At 36.7% G+C, this 23,106-nt stretch overlaps 1 protein-coding gene across 2 annotated transcripts in view; it reads right to left on the bottom strand.

Annotated features, from left to right (window-relative positions):
• Nucleotides 1-23,106, bottom strand: part of BRINP3 (BMP/retinoic acid inducible neural specific 3) — a 210,256-nt gene that overhangs the window by 21,232 nt on the left and 165,918 nt on the right. For both annotated transcript variants that reach the window (XM_086462715.1, XM_086462716.1), the window contains one exon: nucleotides 15,532-15,754. In XM_086462715.1, the coding sequence (XP_086318841.1) occupies nucleotides 15,532-15,754 (223 nt within the window). The remainder of the gene's footprint in view (nucleotides 1-15,531; nucleotides 15,755-23,106) is intronic.

The following is a 23,106-nucleotide window of genomic DNA, read 5'->3' as shown; positions in this document are numbered from 1 at the left end:
GGGCTGTCTCTCTCCCATCCCCCTTCACTCACCAACACAAACAGAACAGAGAGACACGATCAGCGGCTTCTTTCACTCTTCAGTAGGTTATTCGCAGAGGCGCCATTGGTCTGGCCTTGCCCAGAGTCGGGTTCGAAATTGGAGCCAGGGGATCTTCTTGAAGCCTCTTACAGGAGCCACCTCCGTAGCTCCCTCCGACACTACAAAAACCACGCCAAAACCCCGCCAGACACCAAACCACCACAGTAAAGATGGTTCTCTAAAACATTGTGCCAAGGCTTGAGCAACTGGAGTGAAAACTACTATTTAGGTATATTTTTTTAAAGCATAAAGAACAAGAGTATTTTTTAACCATAAGATGCAGTTTTTTAATATGTGTTTATATTATTTATCATGAAGATAGTTTTACTAAAGTTAGTATATTTGCATTATTCCTACTTGTTGTCAGGTGAAGTGATATGTCACTTATTATTGTTAATTCCTTCTGACCTACTGAAGTATTTATTAAACTTAAGTTTCTCCTAGCAGGCTCTGTCCTTGTAAGAACTTGAACACAAAAATGACACTGCAGTAATATATCAAAAATACTAGCAGCCTTCAGTGTTTAGCTTTAGTTTAAGTACACAGTCATTGCCTCACAAAGATACAGTGGTGAAACACTGGGACAGGTGGCTCAGAGAGGTGGTAGAAGCCCCATCCCTGGAAACAATCAAGGTCAGGTTGGACAGGGCTCACTGCAGGGGTGCTTGGACTAGATGACTTTTAAAGGTTCCTTCCAACTGAAACTATTCTGTGAAACTATATACAATACCATGTGCTTACAAATAAAGAACTCAATAAAGTTAATATTTTATAGAAAATTATGGGGTATAAAATACATTTAATGTTTTCTCTTATTTGTTTACTGAAAGCTTAACACATCCATGACAAATTAAAAATTATTACAGGAAAGTATTATATGAAACTCTGTCAATAGCTTATTTGGTCCTTAACATACACACCGAAGAACACAGAGTTCAGAAATGTGGATTTAATCGGTATTATTCTTCTATTAAAAAGCAAAAAAAAAAAAAAAAAAAAAAAAAAATTAAAATCCTATTCAGGAAATTTTATTTGTGTAAAGAAACTTCAGAAAATTTTCATTTCTTTGTTGTTAATTTTCGTTGTACCTGTATCTGTTTGATACCTGACAGACTGAGAGCAAGTTGTTATGTAGATTGATATGATTGCTGCTGCAGAAATCAACATGAATCCTTTTCACTATGGATACAGTTAAGATTAATGACATTAAAGTGTTAATATTTCATTAATGGTAAACTTACAGTGTCTTATATATAACAGAAAAAAGGAATGGAAGAGAACCTAAGCAATAAGAAATTTTTCTTCCTGTGACTCCACTGATCATAAATAATAAAACCTTTAAAAAAAAGACTATTAATCAAGGAAATTTCATTTATTATAAAAAAAATCTTAATTTGGATAGTCATTATAAAGAAGAACTCTTATTCTTTTGTTGTGAGATCATTGGGTATCTTCCAGCTGATGCCAGCAGCCTATTAAATGAACTTCCTTTGTGAGCGAGATTTCACATGACATACAGCAGCAATTCTAATTCCATCTGACTTTCAACAGAATTTAGAAGCTTGCAAATTTTTGTCTTGTAATTAGTTGACAGTAACAACTGTGAATCAAACACCCTTTTTATTCAGATTTGTTAATACACAATCACCTCTCTATTGCTGTTCAGGTTATTCAGGTGCTTGTGTGCAGATCCCACCATGCATGGTTCTACCGGTATCATAGACACTCTGGGGCATCTCTTCAGGCTCAGACATGACATTGAAGGAATACCTGCTTAATCCTTAAAATTGTGTAGGTACTTTCTTCACACTATAGTCGTGGCTTTGTGACTAATCCCTTCAATGTGAAATGCAGTAACAACTATGGGCTGGTACTCAGAGCATCAGTGCTCAGCCATCAGCTGCCCCCAGCCCCAGGCATGCCCTTAACCTCTCCTCAGTCCACCCGGGCCACAGAAGTTAAGTAAATATTCTGTTCATGTACTCTCATGCTCAACAAAATATTTGCATTTCTTCCAGTATTCGTATAATGACCCCAATGTCCCCTCAACAGCCTTCCAGTGTTTTATATTCCTCATGTTCCTGGAAGGGTGAATTCCACAAAGGAAGACTGAATTCCTATGTAGTATATTTCCTTTTGTAAGAACGTGGGAGCTGTTAAGACTCCAATCATCATGTAACTATTTACAAGTGCTATGCTACAATAATCTACTTTTATGGGAGTTTGGAACATGAATATAAAATAACACAATCTCCAGCTGTGCTGTTATGTGTAAAGCCATCCCATTAATCATACTCAGTTTTACTTTAGAGCTTAAAAGTATGTACTGCCATTCAGGTGCCTTAATACTGGCAGTTGCACACCTTAACTGCATTTTAAAAGCTATCTTCTCAAGAAATTAAGCACTCAAGCTTTTCCTTTCCTCTAGTGGAAATGTTAATTCAGCACCTTCTGATGTCAGCAACATACACAGAACACCCTAGAAATTTATGAAAGCAAATGAAACCTCAGAAATTTACCAGCTTCCATACTTGAATATAAAGTGTTACCCACAAAAAAAAAAAAAAAAAAAAAAATCAGTGATTCTGTTTCTTTACAGATTTTCTGAACTGATTTAGCATCTGTATTTTTCCATGAGGATACTGGGCGCAAATAACAGTTATTGGTTAACCTACATCATTGTGGGGAGAAGGGATTAGATTATTTGTCGTTCAAAAGAATGAATCCGTGCTAGACTGATGTTGTCAATAAAGAAATGAAAATCTTATTAAGGTCTGGGGGAGCTTGCAGACATAAGAGTGCAAAAAAGTAAGTACTTGGAACTCCTCACTTCTTTCCTGGAGCTGAAAGCATTGATGTGATTTTGGATTTGAATTGTGATAAAGCAATTGAGTTCAGATCTAAAAAGGAATACGTAATAAGGTCAGGAAGAGAGGAAACTAGTGTAACTGGTTACTAATTTCTATCTGATAGCTGGAAACTCCAGTTCTCTACTTAATCATCAAGGCAATACTTCAGATGAGAATAAAGGAAATGTTGTGAAAGAGTCTTTTCTTTCAAAGCGTTGAAAGTGCTATAACTCAAAAGGATTAATCTGTGATGTACCTTCCTAAAACAAAGTTTCTCAGAGTACAAAAGCAGAATCCACAAATCAGGACAGTTTTGTAAAATTCCTGGAGTGGATTTAAGAAACTGTTCCTTTATTTTTTTTTAAGAGGCAGAGTTATGTGCATTTTGACTTGTGTGCAACAAGAAATTTCTACTTAACAATTTTGAAGGAAAGTTGTACAGTTTTGTTGAAGGGAGAGTTCTACAAATGTGCACTTAATGTTGTTCATTAAATTTCTATAAATGTGTGAATATGATTTTCTGTGTGCAAGGTTGTATATTTTGTATCAATGATTACAGATTATGATCTACAAATATTGCAAGGTATTTCTACTTGTGTTTACTATCAAGGCTAGACGTTTAAACTAAGAATTACATTAAAATTATGTGAATTTCACACATACAGAATATTGTTCCATTTCACTAATCACTGTCACACAAAGGGTGGAAAGGATATAGTGAATGCTTTTGTAAACTTCAAAGACAAAATAGATTAAAAGAGGGTTTTTTGTAAAATAACAAGCTTGGATGAGCTGTGTGATCCCATAGACTGTGAGACTTGCAATGTCATTGATTTCACAACTGCATGGCACCATTCATCTGAATTCATTCAGATGACTGTCTGCTATTCAGCAAAAAGAAGAAACAGCTCTGAAATCATTATTTGCCAAGATTCACAGGTGCCTCCTGCAGAAAACCTCTTTATAAACTTTCATTCCTCTGTGTCAGGACACTAATCTCTATTCAGTGCAGAGAAATTTTGCCATTCATAGACAGAGGGTCTATTTTTATCTTTGAAGTGAATTCAATCCCAAGTTGCAGCAACACTTAGAAGCACAGATCAGATATTCTACATAGACTTACTTTTAAATATTCATGGATGGAAACCTGTTTCTCTACTTCTGTCATTCAAAGCTGAGGATTCCGGCTTTTATGAACTTTCACTCATCTCTTAAACCACAAGTAAAATGTTTCCTCTCCAACACAGTTGATGTTATAGCCAAATGTGGATATACATAGATAAGTAGTCTACATACATAGCAGATAGTCAGCAGAAGAAATAAAAAAATCACTTAATGTTGAATGACCTCATACCAGTGACAAGATTCATTAAACTGTGGGCTGGACTCAGCAAGACAGAAAATGCTACTCAAGTGTTTTGCAGTGTATTGAGGGCTAAATTGATGAAACAGAAAGTCTGCATGCTCTCTTGGGATTTGCTATGTTGGTCTCTATTTATTTAACCGAAATTTTGTACAGAAACATTTGGGACAACACAATCAGCAGCTTAGCTATCCATTTCACAGTACCTTGCTCACGTCTTGGACATATTTGCCATCTATCTGTTTTATATTTATACTGTATCTTAGCCATCACTCCAGGAATTATCTAAACCAGTAGTGCTTTCTGCAGAAAATACACTGATGAAGCAATCTACACAGATGGTAAGCTTTCAAGTTACATTAAAAAAATCATCAGTTATTGTTCCCAATTTTTTTCCAAAACTAAGGCAACTTTGTGCAAAAATGTGTGGAATATATGCACAGTTTCAAGGGCACAATGCCTTTGGGTTCTTCTTTTTAGAATTTCTTCTTATCAACCAGAAGTCCCTTAAATTTGGATATGTAAAAAAAAAAAAAAATACTAATGAAAGTTTAAGATAATCATCCTGATTTCAGATTCTATTGGAAATCTCACTGTTTAAAATAAGGAAGGAGAGTCTTAGGAAATATAATCAACACAGTCTAAGCAATGTTGAGGGAGATTTCTAATTGCTGCTTTTTAGAAGGTTATGCATTTTGAAAAGTTAAGTTCTTTCAGAATTTCTTTTTTGATACAAAGACTTATACATAAAATTTAATTGATGCAACAAATCCTGACATCCTGCACTTTTATGTAATGAGAAGAGGTTTGAATGCATGTTGAAGTCATTCCTGTAATATGGGTAGAACAGGAACTATCTATCCAAGAATTTGAATGACGAAAATGCCAGATAATCAAAGTGAGACAAAAAATAAAAAACTTTGTTTCTTTTGGTTTTTAACTAAAAGCTGGAGAAAATAAATTTTGTGGTAAATGTGACAGCAGCTTCACAATGGAGAAAAAAGCTTGACTTTCTGTGGACATAGCATTTATTTTTAGCATTTCTTGAATTTTGAACAAATGTAGTAATTTATTATCGAAAAGTAAGCAAAGAAGACTGATTCTGAGTAGAATTCAGGGAAGGTTTTAGTTTGGTTTGATTTGGTTTGGATTAGATCATCTTCTTAGCAATTGAGATAATTCAGTCATTAAAGATAATAAAATAAAACTACATTAGAAAATTAACAAGTGTCACTTTCTGTCTGGAATGCCAAAAAATTTTTACTACTTCTGCTCCTTAAAGTACATAAGTCCTTTATTTTATAATCTGTGGTTCCATATATGGGTTTATAGAAAACAGATAATACTATGACTGGGATAATTTCCTGACAAATTAATTGGAATTAATGCATTCTACAGCTGTGCTCTATCATCTGCTACTTGAGGGATTTTTTTAATGATCTGTGGTCACAAATTTTAGGCTATACTATTGATTGTTATTAATATTATTAATATGCCTTAGAGTCCAAAAAAGTATGCATTAGATGGGTAAACAGATTATATGTTCCGAATCAGCACTTGCCCTCCAGACGCATGCGATAAATCACATAGGATTCCAGGATTTCTATGTTATTTCCACTTATGAATTCTGACACCTTCCTGTGGGAAAAAAAACTTCCTTCCATTTTCTACAGTGAGGTGTGGATTGAAGCCATAGTACATAGATGTCTTAGATATTTGACTTTATCGTTAGTTTTTATCCAGTTTTAGGATATAGAGACAACCGTTTAACTCCAAAATATTGGCTGAACTGCAAATGTGGAAGAAGGAAACTTGATAGAAAGGTAATCTTGTTTTCATTTCAGGTGTTCCTTTAAGGCCCTGCTCTCCTTCACTTGATGAAATAAAATTTCATTTACATTCTCTCAGCCTGAAGCTTTTCTGTTCCCTGCCTAAAAAAAAAAAAATTAAAATTGATTTTTTTAAGGAATTTTACTGATAACACAGTATTCTTCCAAAAGAATATAAATATTTGGAAATACCTGGGGAAAAAAATTCACAAATGTAAGTCTGTGCCTTTTGTACAATAACAACTTATGGAAAGTCTCAATAATAAAGAATATTTTTGTTTGTTTGTTTCCAGAACCATACAAAAATGTTTACACATCAATAAAAGAATGAATTCTTCACAGACTATAAGCATCCATGACAGTTAACGATTGCATTGAAGATTAACATTTGTAATGAGCCACTTCTGTCCCTCCTATATTTTCTACTCTCTTGTTTGGTAAGGAGCCTGAAAGCAAATAGTCCTATTCCAGGTAAAAGCAATATGGTCAACATGAATAAGGATAGCAGAAGGCATTCTTGAAATTTTTCTAGCTCTAATATTACCAAGAGTAAGATAATCTGCTGCTTATTAAATACTTGGAATATCTTTTGAGATACAAAAAATATCCAAGCTGTATACGGTCATATCAGAAATAAGGTTAGACCTCGCTAGATATTGCCACATTACCAGACACAATCTGAACTGAAAACTAGAGTTAGTTTGTGTTAGCTGAGGTCTTCTAGTGCAGCCTTGAGCTACATTAAGTTTATAACAAATCTGTCAGGAATGTAAATGTTCTGACAACACAAAATATAAGGTGAATACCTCAACAATAAAGCTTTTTCCTGAGTGACATCCATCCACACAGCACATGCCACCACCACAACTGGCACCCTTGCCAATGCTCTCAGCCAAGAAGCCAAGGAACAAAACACTTACGGAGTTCATTATTTATTATGGACTTGCTTTCATACCCTCCAGCTATGATCCCTCTCAGTGAAAGCTGAGACATGTTGGCAAGACAGTGCAAGCCTAGGCCTGCTACTGATCCTGTCTCTCTGGGAGCACATCAGAGGGCTGGATGCTTCTGAGCTGTCTGCCTGGCACCTCTCTGGAGTGCTAAATTCATCGAGAAACTGGGGAAGGCAGGAAGGGAGAAAGACAAGTGGAGGGAGCAAAGGCAGTTTCTAGCTCATGTCATAGCATTGCTATCAGTAAAGATGTTGAGTTTGCTACTTGATATTCTTTGGGGTAAATGAATTGTACAATGTCTTTACAAATCTGTATATAGCTACGTGCATAAGATACTAGGATTGAATTCATAACTTTAAATTTATAATTTTTCAGAAGTTTTTTTTTTTCCAAAAATTAACTACAGTTTTTTTCCTACTGTTTCTGCCCATAAGTTACTCTGCCCTTGACAGTATCCATAGGAATTATGCACAAACTGAATTCTTCTCTACCAGTTCAGTTTCAGAAAAATTAAATATCTTCCTACCTTTTACTCTTAAATATGCACCTTATTTTTTCTATTTTGCTTTGATCAAGACCACATAAGAAAATATAAAGCACGTATTGCACCAAAAATTAATGTATTTTTGGTTTATAAAAGACATAATAGACTGTAAATAAACCAGAATGGCTAACTTTAAATGACCTGGAAGCTGATATATTAGAGTTATTTCTTTCTTTGCATTGCAAATGGAAGAATGACATAGTATGAAACAGCCATATCAAAATTTGAGTAAGTCTTTTCATGATCATGTCTGTACACACTGGCCAGAGAGAAAACTTGTTCCCAGAACTATGTCATTTGGAAGCACTTGAGACACAATGGGACTGGTGCATTCTGCATGTTGGAAATAAAGGAACAAAAGAGTAGACATGAGACAATATGAACAACTCAGATGCAGGCTTACGGTACTTTTCAAAGCATTTTAAAAATCAAAAGCTTGAAAACCTACCATCTGAAACTATCCAATCTTCAAATTTATCCAAAGACAAAGCTATTATATGTCTTTAGCTAAGATGACTGTGGCATAACTGTGAAGGTTAAACTCTGGCATTTGATGTCCCCTTGGAGAGCTAGTTTCTTGCCTTCTGAGTGAGCTAACAAAGTAAGTTGCATATGACTTAACACCGGTGAGAAATATAAGACACTTCCTTGTACGTACCATTTCTATGTCAATGCATATCTCATGGTTCTTTTATCCTGCACTTATGTCAAAGCTTTCTTGTGCTTTGCATTAATACTACCTTCCCACAAAGGACACACGTTTTTACTTGAAATAGCACAGACCAGAAAAGCATTTATGTTAACAGCAATTCAAACCTGACTGAGCTGAGTCTGGTGCCCCACTGCGACACGTGCTGTAAAAACACATAGCGAGAGACAGTCTGTAAATCACTCTAAAGAAATACAATAGAGAAAAGAGAACAGGGAGATGTTGTATTGTCAGCTTATTGTCAGCCCTGTTGTACTATGGTGGGCACAGACAGAGGGACTTCTCTGACTCCACAGATGAAGCCTGATGCTGGAGACTGAGTATCAAAGATCATTCTTTCTTATTTTTCTCCCGTCTTAATAACTAATAGATGATAAAAGACATGCCCTTATGTTACATTTTATACTCTTCTGGATCAGATAAAGCAATGTTCAAATATACTTGTGTTATGCAGATTAAATCTGGAAGATACTGCAACTTTCTGGACTTGAGGATAGGCTGAATGCCAGGGTGCTCCAAGATCCAATATCTCATACTGGTGCCCTTGCCTGACCTCCATTGCATTTGTGAGGTACATCATCATGATGCTTGAAGGTGGGGGAAGCTATCTAGAGAGGATCATGGCCTTCATGTCACATGTCATGACTACAAAGACAGATGCTCATCAGCCTAGGAGCAAATAGAAACTTCCAAGCCCAGAAATGTGTGCCAGTATCTATCCACATGTCAAGTAATTATTTTAAAGAGTAGGCTTGCAAGCCTTGTGAGTCACCACAGTACTCGCTCTGATGTTGTTTCTACAAGTGATTCACGGGGATAGGGGATTAAGACATCTTCAGATTTGGCCTGAGGGAAGGTCCTTTGCAGCAGTTTGGTCGCAGTAAAAACCAAAAAGCCAAAAGCGAGCCTGTCATTATTGTAGTTCTACACTGGGGATTAAAGTACCAAATACTGTATCTTTATAACTGATCTGCGCTTTTCTTTTTTAATACTACAACTCTATAAAATAAAATGCATTTTAAGCTGCTTGTGTTTTATTGTCTTCAAATTTTCAGGGTCCACTACTGATAGCACCAATTGCATTACAAAATCTGCATGGGGAAAAAAAGGAAGTTTGGACATTTGGGTTGGAAACAACAGGGGGTTTTGTTAGGTGAAAGGGACAGAGGCAATGAGTAGTGGAATGAGTGTTAGCAGATCTGAAAAAAAATGGTACTCTAGATACTTGTTAGTGAGGGAGAAAGGGAAATTAAGCCCAACTTTCCCTTCTCAGAACTGGACTGTATAGAGGAAATAGGTCTTCCAAAGGAATATGGTATTTCTGTTACTATCACCCTGTTACTCTTAGAAGAGAATCCACAAGAAAGAAATGGACACTAAAGCAGTATTTTTCTTGAGTGAAATGATTTCCTTGAGTCATTTTCTGCTGTTACACTTCTGAGTACTGTTTCCTTTCAGGTGTTGTCTGAATATTCAGCAGTATTATACAATATATGGGCAATACATGGAATGAAGTCACATCTCTCATGCCAATGTTTTGTCCTTTTAAGGTATAGACTGTTTGCCACTGCAACAGTACTCGAACAGTGGTTAGTGATTCAGTAATCATATTTCAGTATTGCAAGTCTTAGAATAAAGTGTAATACAACATCTGGCAATATTAAATTAGTATCATATCGTACCATGTTGGTATATCTCATTTCATGTCAGATGGCTCCTGCTAAGATAATTTTCTTTTTTTAACAGTTTGCATGATGTAACAAAATGTAAAATATGGTTGCTAAAGCACTACTATTAGGGTACAGTTTAAAGTCCATACTTTAAAAGAACAAAACGTTGGCGTGAGAATGTAACTTTATTCTACATATTGCAAGTATGGTATTTCCAGCGCATGGAAGCAGGCATACTCCTGCTCTGTGACTTTAATATAACCTGTCTACTAGTTTCAGAGCGTATTATTACATGGTGAAATTATTTTGTTCTAAAGCTGCTATTAATGAAAAAAACCACAAGTGGAGTTGTGGGGGGGATGGAAAAAATTTCATGTGTAACATGTCATCAAGAACAGCCTCTATGAGTATGTAATAAAGTGCTGCAACATTTGAAAACCAAATCTCCTTGAGGGAAAATGTATTAAAAGGACAGATGCTAAGAGCAGTCTGCCCTTATGTATATATACCTATCAAAATATGTGTGAAAACACATATGCACACAAGAGCTTATCATAGCTTGTCATTGTTATCAGATCTATTATTTGCAGGCCTGTATATCATATTTTTATGTCTGTCACGTTAGTTTTAAATAACTCTAATCCCCAATCCTATTAAAAGTATCACCTCAAAGCAGATCATTTTATTTCCTTTGAGAAAAGATGCAGACTTGTTATACGGTTTAGTAAAGCAACCACTGCCGAGCTGACCTTCGTTTTATCTCACATACTGTCATCTTATGACCTTCCTTTTCTATGGCATGCAACTTTCAGATGTGCGCCTGGTGTGTTAGATCATATCAAAGTTTCCACTGGAGAGGCATTCCTTTACATTGAAACTTGCAAATCCTTTTTTAACTCCCATATGCAATATCTTAATTGAAGTAGATCAAAAAATTTTCTAGTGTTTTTTATAACACAAAATGATGTATAATATAAGTACATTTTTCTTTGTTCTTTCTTGGAATGATTTTTGTTTAGAAACATCTCTATGATACATTGTACTCTATTAAAAAGAGAAGATGTTCTAAAACCATACAGAACATTGCTTGTTTAGCACCTATTGTTCAGAAACATCATATACATTAAACCCAGTCCATTCAGCTGAGCTTTTGCTGTCTTATGCTGTCTTTCTGTAACAAAATCTTCATCTAGACTGACTGTTCACATTCATTCTAGCAGTTTGCTAAGAGATGTATAATTAGACTTTTTCCCTTGTCATCCAATGTCATAAATGTGCTTTGAAAAGGAAAATCTCTGTGTGAAGTACTGTGAAACTTCCATGTATTGAACTTTGTGTATTTTCCAATTTTCTCATTCTGGTTCCATAATTTGAGTGGATGCAAGTGCCTGCCTTACCCTCAGTTCATGTCAGGTGTTTCACTGACAGCAATTCATGGATAGGATCAGGTCTTCTGTTCCTGCAATTTTCAGCTTCTCAGCATATAGTCATTATATTTGAAAAGAACTTACTGCCATGTTAACCAAAACAGAAGCAAAACCTCCCATAACACAGTGACAAATGTATAACCATAACTTTGCACGCCACTTTACCTCTTCCCATTGCCATACGTGAGCTAGTGTCCTATATGGACATCCCTTTTGAGTAAAATTGATATTTATTTATTCTGTCCACTTATTTTGTCTTTGAAAAATTAAAAGATACAGTTCGAAGGTGACGTTAACATGACATTATACAGACACATCTTTCAGCGCAGGTGTGAGTCACAACTCTCAGCCTAGGCTGTGAGGAAACCTACCCGTTGCTGCTTGTGATAGAGCATCACTTTCTCACCTCACGTCAGAAAGATGCTGCTGGGATGAGAACTTGGACTAATTTAATGATTATGTCAGTCCTTTTCTCCAAGTAGGTATACTAGACCACAGACACAATCTGCAAACTGCTTCTGAAGATTAGCAATTGTTCCTTACACCTCACAGTCCTGGTACATGATGAGCTTAGGGCAGACATATGGTTTTACACTCATCTTAATTCCCACAAAGTGAAATGTACTGTATTTCAACAATCCTCCTATATATATTTTACAACACCTACTGATTCCTGCAAAGCAAAATGCCACTAGCATATTTCAACAACCTTCCTGTATAAAAAATGCATCTAGAGCTGTCCATCTAGTGGAACAGCAATTGCTGCATGTGGTGAACTCTGTCCAAGCAGACACAATGAATGACCATATGATACTGCAAGTTTTTAAGGCTGATGTGTCAATGCAATGAGGACACATTACTAATAATCACTTGAGCCTTTTGAAGCAGCACAGCCTCAAATTCATGGAGGCGGTAGCTCACCTGTTAGCATTACACACAACATCAAGTTTCTTTTTCAGAGTGCATCTTTTTTAATCTTGATTTTCTCTTTATCTCCTGAAATCAAATGTTTTATCATTCCATCCCTATATGAACATGAGAACAGATTATCTATATAGCAATTTCTGTGCTCCTTGTTGGTTTTGTATTTTCACTTGGTATTTTCCTTTGACCTCGGACAACCGGTAAATACGTCACTGATTACAGGAAGTGTATTGATTAATTCAGGTGAATTTTAAAATTTGCACTCAGTAGTACCATAGTGGTTTATAATGGAAATCTATGGACTTTCAATGTATCTTGGCATGATTTGACTTCCAGGAAAAGGAACAATGGTCTGTTTCATGTTAATGAGAGAAAGCTTAAAATCTGGGAGGAACACCTGGAACTTGAAAATAGTAATCCTGTTCCCATTTCCAGCATATACAAAAGTGCTGCAGTAAAAAAGACATTGTTCTAATCAATAGTACAGACTGAAGGAAAACTGTTTATTCATTATTCTAACTGAAGAATATAAACTGTGTTTAAAAAGGAGACATAGGAATGTAGTGTCTTTAACTCGCAAGTTGATTGACTCTTTCCTACTATGAACCATGATGTTAGAAGAGAATTAAAAGGTATTTTGGTTCAAGGATTAGAAAATTAAAATATAAATGTAATTTAGCCTTATGATTATCAAGTGGCTTGGTTCTTCAGGAAATATGGAAAAAGTTGCAAGCTTTCTGACTAACTGATTAATTTAATCCCACTTAAAAACAATCAAGCAACAATTTCTTTCACATTCAGTAACAAAATTTTGAGGCCAGAGAAAAAGAGGCAGGTATTTTCAGTAATTACTTATAACCTTTACTGTATGTAGGAAGTCCTTCAAGTGTGACAAAATTATTTCTGTCAGACTACACAGATTAATCGCTATAAAATCGGTCTCTTAGAAAGTTTTCATTAATTATATTAAACTTTTAGGACACACCTCCCAGATTCATGAAAGAGGAAACCAGCTCTCACTTTTGACATATTCCTTTAAAAATCCTTTGTATGCATCTTCTATGACTTGTGAAATACAGTGTAAAATTAAACATTAGCACGGTTACTTTGTTTTCACTCACTGCCACCTTTATTAAAAATTGAAGCATTGGCTCTTTAATCTGTATCTGAAAAGACAAGTGCCCATAAAATACAATTTAAAATACTATTTATAACTCCATTAACTCTGCCTAATGTGTTTTTCCATAACAAAATTTACCCTTAGCTATCAATAGCAGAATCCAAACACTAATCTGAAGGAGTTGTTCGGAAAGCCTTGGAAAAGATTACATATCGTTCCAATTCTCCCATCTTGTTTCTTTGGAGTCTAGAATATCATTGACACATGAAGCTGTGATTTTTGCTTTTATTTCTGTCTTCCCTTAAACACAAGAAATTTTAGTACTTGGTTTTGGTTCTGTTTTTCCACTCACTTTCTGCTGAAGTGTCTGTTTTTACAGCATGAACAATAATTCATGTTTCTCCATTGCATTCTCAGGTATTCATTCTCCATTACATTACCCACTATTCATTTGAGTGCTTACCTGTTAGCAGCTTTGTTCCGAAAAATTCAGTACCTTGTTTGGATCAGGTATATTCTCATCATGAGAAGTACCTGATCACTATTCTATCAATACCTGTGTTTTCTTTCTCCTCTCTATCCATCTTTTCACCACTGATACTCCTTTATCTATTCCTGTATCTTGGTCTCTCAGATTGTTTTTAACCAGGTTTGGAAATTAAACTAGTTTCTTTTGACCTTTTCCCTCAATTCTCAGTTTAAAGCTCTTCTTATCAGCCATAAAAGCCTTGATGTCAGAAGGCAATTTTTCCAGGTAGTCAGATGGAATCCAGTCTTTGAAAATGCTCTCTTTTAACAAATGCATCCCACTAGCTAAGTATTCCCAAACTTGCCTTTAACACTGATCTTTGAGCTGTCTATTGATTATCATTGTATGTCATCATACGTCCAAACTCCCTCTATACAACCAGAAAAACTTTCAGGGCAGTCACTAAATGGGACATAATTATCTTAAATGTAATTTATGATAGTCCTAAATTAGAGATGTATTCCAAGATCAAACTATTATGAAAGTTTAGTACAACTCACTATAAAACAGGCAAACTCATTGCTAGTAAAATTTATTGTCATAGAATCATAGAATACCAGGTTGGAAGTGACCTCAAGGTCCACCTGGTTCAACGTTTCTTGGCAAAAGCATGGTCTAGACAAGATGGCTCAGCACCCTCAACAGCCAAATCCTAGAAGCGACCAGTGTTGGGAAAACCACCACTTCCCTGGGGAGATTATTCCAATGCCTGACTGTTCTCATTCCGAAAAATCTTCCTGTTTTGACAAATCAGAATCTCCCGAGGAGTAACTTGTACCCATTACCTGTCAGCTTTTCCATGTAAAACTTCCCTTGTGAAAAGGGAGTCTCCATCTCCTTTGTAGCCACCCTTTGAATATGGGAACATGTTGATAAGGTCTCCCCTAAGCCTGCTCTTCTCAAGGCTGAACAAATGCAATTCTCTCAGCCTTTCCTTATATGGCAGGCTTTCTCGTCCTCTGATCATCTTTTGGGGACCTTCTCTGGACGCTTTCCAGCCTGTCCACGTCTTTTTTGTATAGCGCCACATCTTTTTATTAACAAATAAACTGTGAACTCAAAAGTTCCGCATTTGAAAAAAAAAAATCCTTCAGATAACAAGAAAGGTGTGTTTTGATCAATCATTTAATTGATCTTTGCTTTTTATATCTCAGTTCATCTATACTCTATCATTGCCATTACAGCTGCCAACCAAATATTTGGCAATGTTACACTTGGCCGAATTCCACTGAAAATATGGTTCTGTAAAACGGAGGCAGACCAAATGGGGTGAATCTGTACACTTAGGTTATTTTTAATTGCATAATACACAGTCATATACAAATCAGGTTCTATAATTACCTTTCTCATAGTATTTAGGAAAAGATGAACGGAGCAATATTGAAAGCTGGGGTTGTTCAACTCCTACAGGTGTAAAGATTGTATACTGTGCGTGTACCATATTCTGCACACATTCCCACATCTATGCCCTTGAAGAGATTTTACTGTCAAGTCAGCCATTTTAGTTTTGCAAGTTTTCATTGTCTTTCTTACCTCTGCCTTGGCATGCGGATGAGTGGCTGTTTATGGCATCTCTTACTAAGGCCAAAGAGCTTGTGAACAGTTCTCTGTGCCTTGAGGAAGAGTTGCTTCATGCTGTTTTCTAGTTGCTCGTAGCGCCGCTGAAAATTAGAATCCATTGTCCACAAATGCATCACAGTAGATGTGTTCAGGAAATAATTAATGGGCAGCCTTTTCATAAATAATTTGAATTCATCTGGAAAAAAAAAAATAATAGCCTTTAATTATGTAGTTATGGCTATTGTTGCAGCAAAAACTCACTTCTAATTTGTTTTTTCTTGAGCTTCTAATTTTTTTAAACTTGGACTTTTGCAATTTTAGAACTGAATATTTTAACTCTTTCAAAGTAGACAGGTAACTACATTTTTAGTCATAATATTAGAATAAAACCTGCAAAAGTCAACATTTATATAATTTTATATTGATGTTAAAACAAATATAAGCACTGTCATTATTTCTCAACCTGGATAATACCAAGATTAAATAAAAATCAGGTTTTCTTACCTTCAAATCTAGGATCTGAAAGTAAATACACATTTAAAGATCAATGTATATTGGCTTATTTGGAGAAGATAGGAAACTGTCTTAAAAGGAGTATGTTCCAATACTTAGGTAATGCAAGTAAATGTGATTTTACAGGCCAGATCTCTTTTAGACGTGTTGTATCACCTGAGAGAAGCCATTAAGGACCAGACTTTCAAAAGTATTTAGAATTGAAATGGAAACTTTGAAAGCAGTTTATAATACTTTGACACTTTCTACAGAAAGAAAGCAAAAATATTTTCTCTTTTACGAGCGGAGAAGGAAGACCTTTTCTAAATGAGCTAGAATGACCCTTGCTCACATCCTGAGGGATACAGGGCATGATGAAATAGAACAGCCCTATTTTGGCACAGTATTTTCTGTGATGGATGAAGATTCATTAGAAGACAAAAGGCATTGAAAGCTCTTCTAGACGGTGAAAAATAAAAGACAAGGGACAAAGATGGTGATTTTGTATTTAATAAAGTGGTTTTAATGATTCATCTGGGAGCTCCTTGGCAATGTGCTATTCACATTCTCCTCATGCCTTCCTCTTTGTGTATAAGTTGTCCACTATTCTTCCCTTAAGGACAGCACCACTGCCCCTCTGCTGTCCCTGGGTACAAATTAAGGGACTGAGGAAAGGAACTGTTTCTTTATTTTATCAGGTATTCAGAGCCTCTTATCTTTTGTTTTTCCCTTCACTGATTTTGTCCAAGCTGTTTTTTATCCTCTGTCCAAAAGAGTAACTATATGTTCCTGGCTTTGTAGCTTAATAATCGAAATTAATAGGAGTAGTTAATAAATTCTGCATTATCAGATAAGTATCTCTGTGAGTCTTAGTATACTTTTGGGCAAACTAGTTCCCTGTTTTCCCCTTCCCAAGCGACAATTATGCCTTTGTCTCCTCACACTACACTTCCCAGTCTTTGCTTCCATTCAAGGCTTGCACAGATGTTGTGAGAGAGGGTTATGTCTAATTTGTCTAAAGGAGGCACAGCCCTGTTAGCTTCATAAACCATTCCAAGCCTGAAAAGCGCATTTTCAAATTTAACAAACTGGTAGTAAAAAAAAAAAAAAAATTAAAAAGAGAAAAAAATAATAGGAAATAAGGTTAACTGAACAGTTACAAAGTACATCCTTTGGCAAAGCACAAATCTGCAGTTTGTCTAAATCAATCAAGCTCTACTGACTTCAGAGCAGTGTACTAACACACCTAGGGAGGACCAGATCTGAAAGCCACATACCTGACTATCTGTTTTAATCACTAACTTCTCATTTCCCTTCTGTTCTTCTGAGACACTGGTATATCTACTTAAATTCTGTTTCATTAAGCCAAAAATAAACCCAAATCCCTGAGGAGAGAATATACTCAGAAGATGCCTTTTCAGTTTTCATATTGCTGTAATAACTTATTTAAGAAACATTGTCCATTTGTTGTCCTTTGCACAATGGCAAGAAGCTCTACTGCTTACGACTAACAGGATGCAGTGTTTAGAACAGATAAGGAGGATTTATACTCCTTAACTTGCAATGCAAAAGCATTTCCAATAAGAAAATGCTTCTTTTTCTCCCTGTAATAAGCATCATGACTACGCCCTGTATCGTCATGCTAATGAGCACCACAATGCAGGTAAAAGAGAGATGGAGATAAAATAAACATGCTTACATAGTGCCTTCTGCAAAAAGAAAAAGAGAAGAAAAAATAATGTGCTCATATCTTAAACAGACATATTTCATGATCTGTTAAACTACAACATGAACTCCTAACACTGAGAGACGATTAAACTATTACACTCTAATCAACACATTGTACCAGCCATTCCTGAGGATTAACAGCCAGTATTACAGTGCTGGGGGGCATAGAAATTGATACTTTTAAAACATGATGCTTGATACCACATATGATATGATTTCAGCACTTCCTCATTTATATTTCACATGGGTTCACATATTTCACAACACCATTTTTTCATATTCCTAACTAATTGCAAATAATGGGGAAAAGTGTAAAACATTAAATGCAGTTGTTGATCAAACAAGTTTATTTAACTTTAATTTTATGGCTGGCCATGTCTAGTTTTCAATTCCTTTTCTGTGAGGTAAATCTTCCTTGCATTAACTTTGTCTAGAGATGGAAATGGCATACCGTATTTCAGTGTCAAAGAATGAATCAAAAATATCACAATGGGAGCAAACATTTTTGCTGAAATTAGATTAATATCAGACATATATAGGCTGTAAGAAATACCTAGAGCTAATTAGCCTGTAACTTGGATTCTCAGTGTTATTCCGTATCAGAGCAGGGCTCAATGCTGAATACAATGATTAATATTCTGCATACAGAGCTAGCAAAGACCAGAAAAATGCAGTAAGACTCAATGAAAGGATTTGAGAATGCTCTGCTACAAGGAAAAATGGTGCCTGCTCAGTGTTGGAAGAGAACTATACCCCTGATTTCTTTGTTATGAATACTTTGCATATCCCTGATATTTTGAATTACAGCATCTGTACAAGATTATCTCACCTGCAAGACCACAGCACACTTCTGGGTTTGTTTCAGCTGAGGTTGAGTGTTTTTTGGAACTTTTCCAGGCTAATCAAAATGTCTTGTGGTAGTTTTTTCCCTAAGATCCCTTTTGGAGGATTTTTGAAAGCATCTTGGAAGTCAACAGATTTATACCAGCTTGGGAATTCAGAACACCAGGTCAATAATGGTACTGCAGGCTAACATCTGACTGTGTAATGTAATGCTGACAATATTAACGTGCCACGTAATATCACTACACTTTCTTCTCCTATTTTCTTTAGATTAAAGAACGCAAATCCATGACTAAGCTTTCAAACTGTTGTTCCTAAAATTTTATTTTAAATTATATAGCCACTGTTTCTCCTATCAATGTAACTGACAGAGATCATTTCTAGTCCACGGGTGTTAGAATTACAGCAATATCTCTCTCACATCCCAAGACACACTCTGTGTAAAGGCAGAGAACCGTCTCAGCTTCTGCAGTCAGGATAACATGAGCAGGAGGATAAAACAATAGCTCCTTTAAGCCATAGCTTGTGTCTAGGAAGGTCTCAGTAATGTACTTTATGGAATATCAAAATTCCTGAGTCCCTTGGTAAAGAGGAAAATCCAAATTTGACATGGAATTGTAATGAGAAAAAAGATACACATAGGTTGGCTTTTTTTTCTGTTGGGTCTGTATTATGACTGAAATGAATGACAGCATATGTGTGCATGTGAAGAAATTAAGTGAGGGAACAATCTCCATGTAGTTTAGGAGACTGTAAAGCAAAAACACTGTTTGAAAATAACCTGCATTTGGTGATATGTTAGGAAAGAAATTGTTTCATAACAAAGTAAACTAAAAGAAATTTCAGCCATCTCTCAGTCTCTAGAAATGACTGCTTCTAGGGAGTTGACTCTCCATCAAGTTTTATACTGTTGTTTAATTTAATCTCATATTCTGATGAACATTTTACTTAAAAAGAAATAATTTAATATCATGGCATCAAAATCTTCAGTGTTGGAAATAACAACATAATTTTTCAGTAAATATATAACTGTCTAATTGTGAATTACACAATCCAATCTAAACTTAATTTATTTTTTTTTTAACTAATATTCAAATATGGAAATACAACGATATTTTCTAAGCAAAACAGCCAGACAATAACTAAAAAAGTGTTTTCCCTGGCCAGTTTAAGAATCCTTTATTGACTGAAACTACACTATTGACAATAGGCTTATATATAGTCTATGTTTTTTGTAAAATGAATAAGAATTTGGACTGTAGCAGTTTTACCATTTAACAAAGCTCAGTAAAAGTATGTCTGTAGGAGAAAATCCCTTTTTACATCATATTATCATGTCAAAATCTACCATTAGACAGCAATTGAAATGGGCTGTTTTGTCATTTCTTTAAATTATGCTTTAATGAAACATTTTTCTCCCTTATTTATCCAAGAATAACAACAAAAAATCTTTGACAGATTTTGTAGTGAATAAAATGGTGTATGTTCGTTAGTTTGATTGACAGCATTTGTGATGCTTCAGCATTGTCTGTAAAATCTATGCATCTGTCATTCGTACGTACATCTTCCTTTTCTGCCAAGTTCCTTAACTTGCTCTAAAGGTATTAAAATTCTGCCATCTCAGACTAGAAGCATGTAATATCTCATGTGAAAACTGTTCTGCTTTGGCTCTAGCAAAATGTTACAGTGGGCTTAATTGATAAAAATCAACTAGTATTTGTCCTTTGAGAAAGGACATGATAACGTAAGTCTGAACAAAAAATCATGTACTCTGACACTCTAGTCCAAATGTGACTATTTCATACAATTTCAAAATTAGCTGAAGTGAATTAATGTTCTACATTGCATTTCATCTTCTTTCTTTCGTATAATGAGAATTACTTGCAAAAGAACACTACACTTTATAGACCTCTACTACTTTGGAAAGCCATCTCCCTTCTTAAACCTAATCTAAAATGATAGGATCAGTTGTTAATTCAGGCTTGATGTGATCTTGGGTGGTCCCTAGTCCAACCTTTTGCTCCAAGTACATCACCTCTGACATCAGACCACGTTGCTCAGGGTTTGGTCCAGTAAGGTCTTGAAAACTGCTGCAGATGGAAACAGCACAACCTCTCTGGGTCACAAAGACTCAACTGCCCTCATGGAGAACAAGTTTCCCCATATCTCCAGGATCTGCCCTTGGTGCCGTCAGGCTACTACATGCTCCCCTCCACTCACTGACGACAGACTCCAGGAACTTTCCTGCAGAACTGCTCCTGGCCAGGCAGATCCAGCCTGGATCGCTGCTGAGGCTTTGCCTGCCCAGGGCGGGGCTTTGCATTTGTCCTTGTAGAACTTCAACAGGTTCCTGTTATCCCATTCCACTAGCATGTCTCGGTCCCCCTGGATGGCAGCCCTTTTCTTGAACATACCATCTGGTTTCCATCCCCCTCCCGCAAGTTGGTATCACCTGCAAACTTGATGAGAGTGCACTTCATTGCCTCCTCCAGGTAATTGCTAGAGGAGGTAAACCAAGCAAGTCCTGGAACAGACCCTTGCCCTATTCCTCTTGCTACTGGTGTTCAGGTAGGATATGTGACCCACTAATCCTACACTGTCTCCCACAAAATTCTGGTATCCAAGTTAAGATACGGTGATCTGGATGGAAGGACAAACAGATGAGTAAAAATCCAGTTGTGTGGCCAGATGCCGTATCTAGAATCTTGCTAAAACTGGAGTAAATGACATCCATTGCTCTCCTCTCATCCATAAATCAGCATTTTATCATAGAGAGAATGAGGTAGGCCAGACATGAGTTACCCAGTCATGATCTTCTCCCTCAAGTCCCTTCTGCTAGCTTAACCTTGGCTGGCTGCCAGTTGCCTACCCAGCTTTCTCACTCCCCCTTCTCAACAGGAGAGGGTGAGAAAATAAGATTAAAAGGTTCATAGGTTTAGATAAGGACAGGAAGGTCACTCACCAACTACTGACATGGGCAAAACTGACTCAACTTTGAGAAGATAATTTATTGCCAATTAAAAATAGAGTACGATAGTGAGGAGAAAACCTTACCCCCAGCCTTTCCTTCTTACAAGGCTCAACTTCACTCCTTACTTTCCCAACTCTTCTAAGTCCTCTCCCCCACAAACAGTGCAGGGGGATAGAGAGTGGGGGTTTCATTCAGTTTGTAGGACTTAATCTTTTTTTTCCTCCTTTTGCTGTTCCTCTACTCCAGTGTGGGGTCCCTCCCATGGGATACAGTCCTTCACAAACTTCTTCAGCATGGGTCCTTTCCACAGGGTACAGTCCTTCAAGAACACAGTGCTCCAACTTGGGTCCTCCACAGGCCACAAGTCCTTCCAGAAAACCTGCTCCTTCATGGGCTTCTCTCCACAGGCTGCAGTTTCCTTCAGTGCACCTCCACTTGCTGCAGAGTGGGGTCCTCCATGTGCCACAGTGTCGATTTCTGCTCCGCTATGGTCCTCCATGGGCTGCAATGGGATAACCTGCTTCACCATGATCATTTCGATAGGCTGCAGGTGAATCTCTGCTCTGGCACAGGGAGCACCTCCTCCTCCTCTTTCTTCACCAATCAGCCACAGGTCTGTTTCTCTCATGTTTTCTCCCTTGTCTCTCTCACAGTTGCAGTGGGTTTTAGCCTTTCTTAAATATGCTGTCAGGTGCCACCCGTGCCATTGATAGGCTCAGCTTTGGGCAGCAGTTGGTCTGTTTTGGTGCTGGCTGGTACGAGGTCTGTCCAACAAAGGGACAGTGCCTGGTGTCTTCTCAAAACAGGCCATCCCTGCAGCCCACCACTACCAAAACCTTACCACATAAAGCCAATACATCTCCAGAAACATAATCCAAGAGGACTCAATCCATGATTTTCCCAGGGACCAAAGTGAAGCTGATCAATTAGTAGTTCCCTGGATCATTCTTTCAGACTTTTTTGATGATTTGCATAATATTTGCCTTTCCCCAGTCATGAGGGATCTTCCCCAGTCTCCATGATCTTTCAAAACTGACAGAGAGAGAAGCTTTACAGGGTTATTATCCAGCTCTTTCAAAACCCACAGATACAGTCTTTTGAATCCCCTGGATTGTCATGGGTCAAGTTCTCTCAAATAACCCTTGATTCCACCATTACTCACTGCTGGTACCTCCTTTCCCCCTTGAATCCCCTTACTAAGACCTGGGTTATTTGCTGGTGAAGACTGAGGGTGAAGAAGAGATTGAGTACTTCTACCTTACCTGTTTATGCTGAAACAAATACATCATGAAATCACTCAACCTGTTCAGCAGCAGGCCCACATTTCCTTGTTCAATTTTTTACCACTAAGGCAACTAAAGAAGCTTTTCTTGTTTCTTTTGGCATCCCTTGCAACCTTGGTTCTAGGTTTCACTATCACAATCTCTAAGTATCTGGTCAATGTTTCTGAATTTTCCTTTGGTAGTCTGTCCCTGTTTGCACCTGTTGTATGCTGCCTTTTTGCTTTGGAACTC

The sequence above is a fragment of the Leptosomus discolor genome, chromosome 3 (assembly GCF_034619465.1).
Source record: "Leptosomus discolor isolate bLepDis1 chromosome 3, bLepDis1.hap2, whole genome shotgun sequence".
In the NCBI taxonomy this organism is placed as follows: Eukaryota; Metazoa; Chordata; class Aves; order Leptosomiformes; family Leptosomidae; genus Leptosomus; species Leptosomus discolor.
Note: the sequence above shows the minus strand (reverse complement) of the source record. Positions and strands in the feature narration are given on the sequence as shown.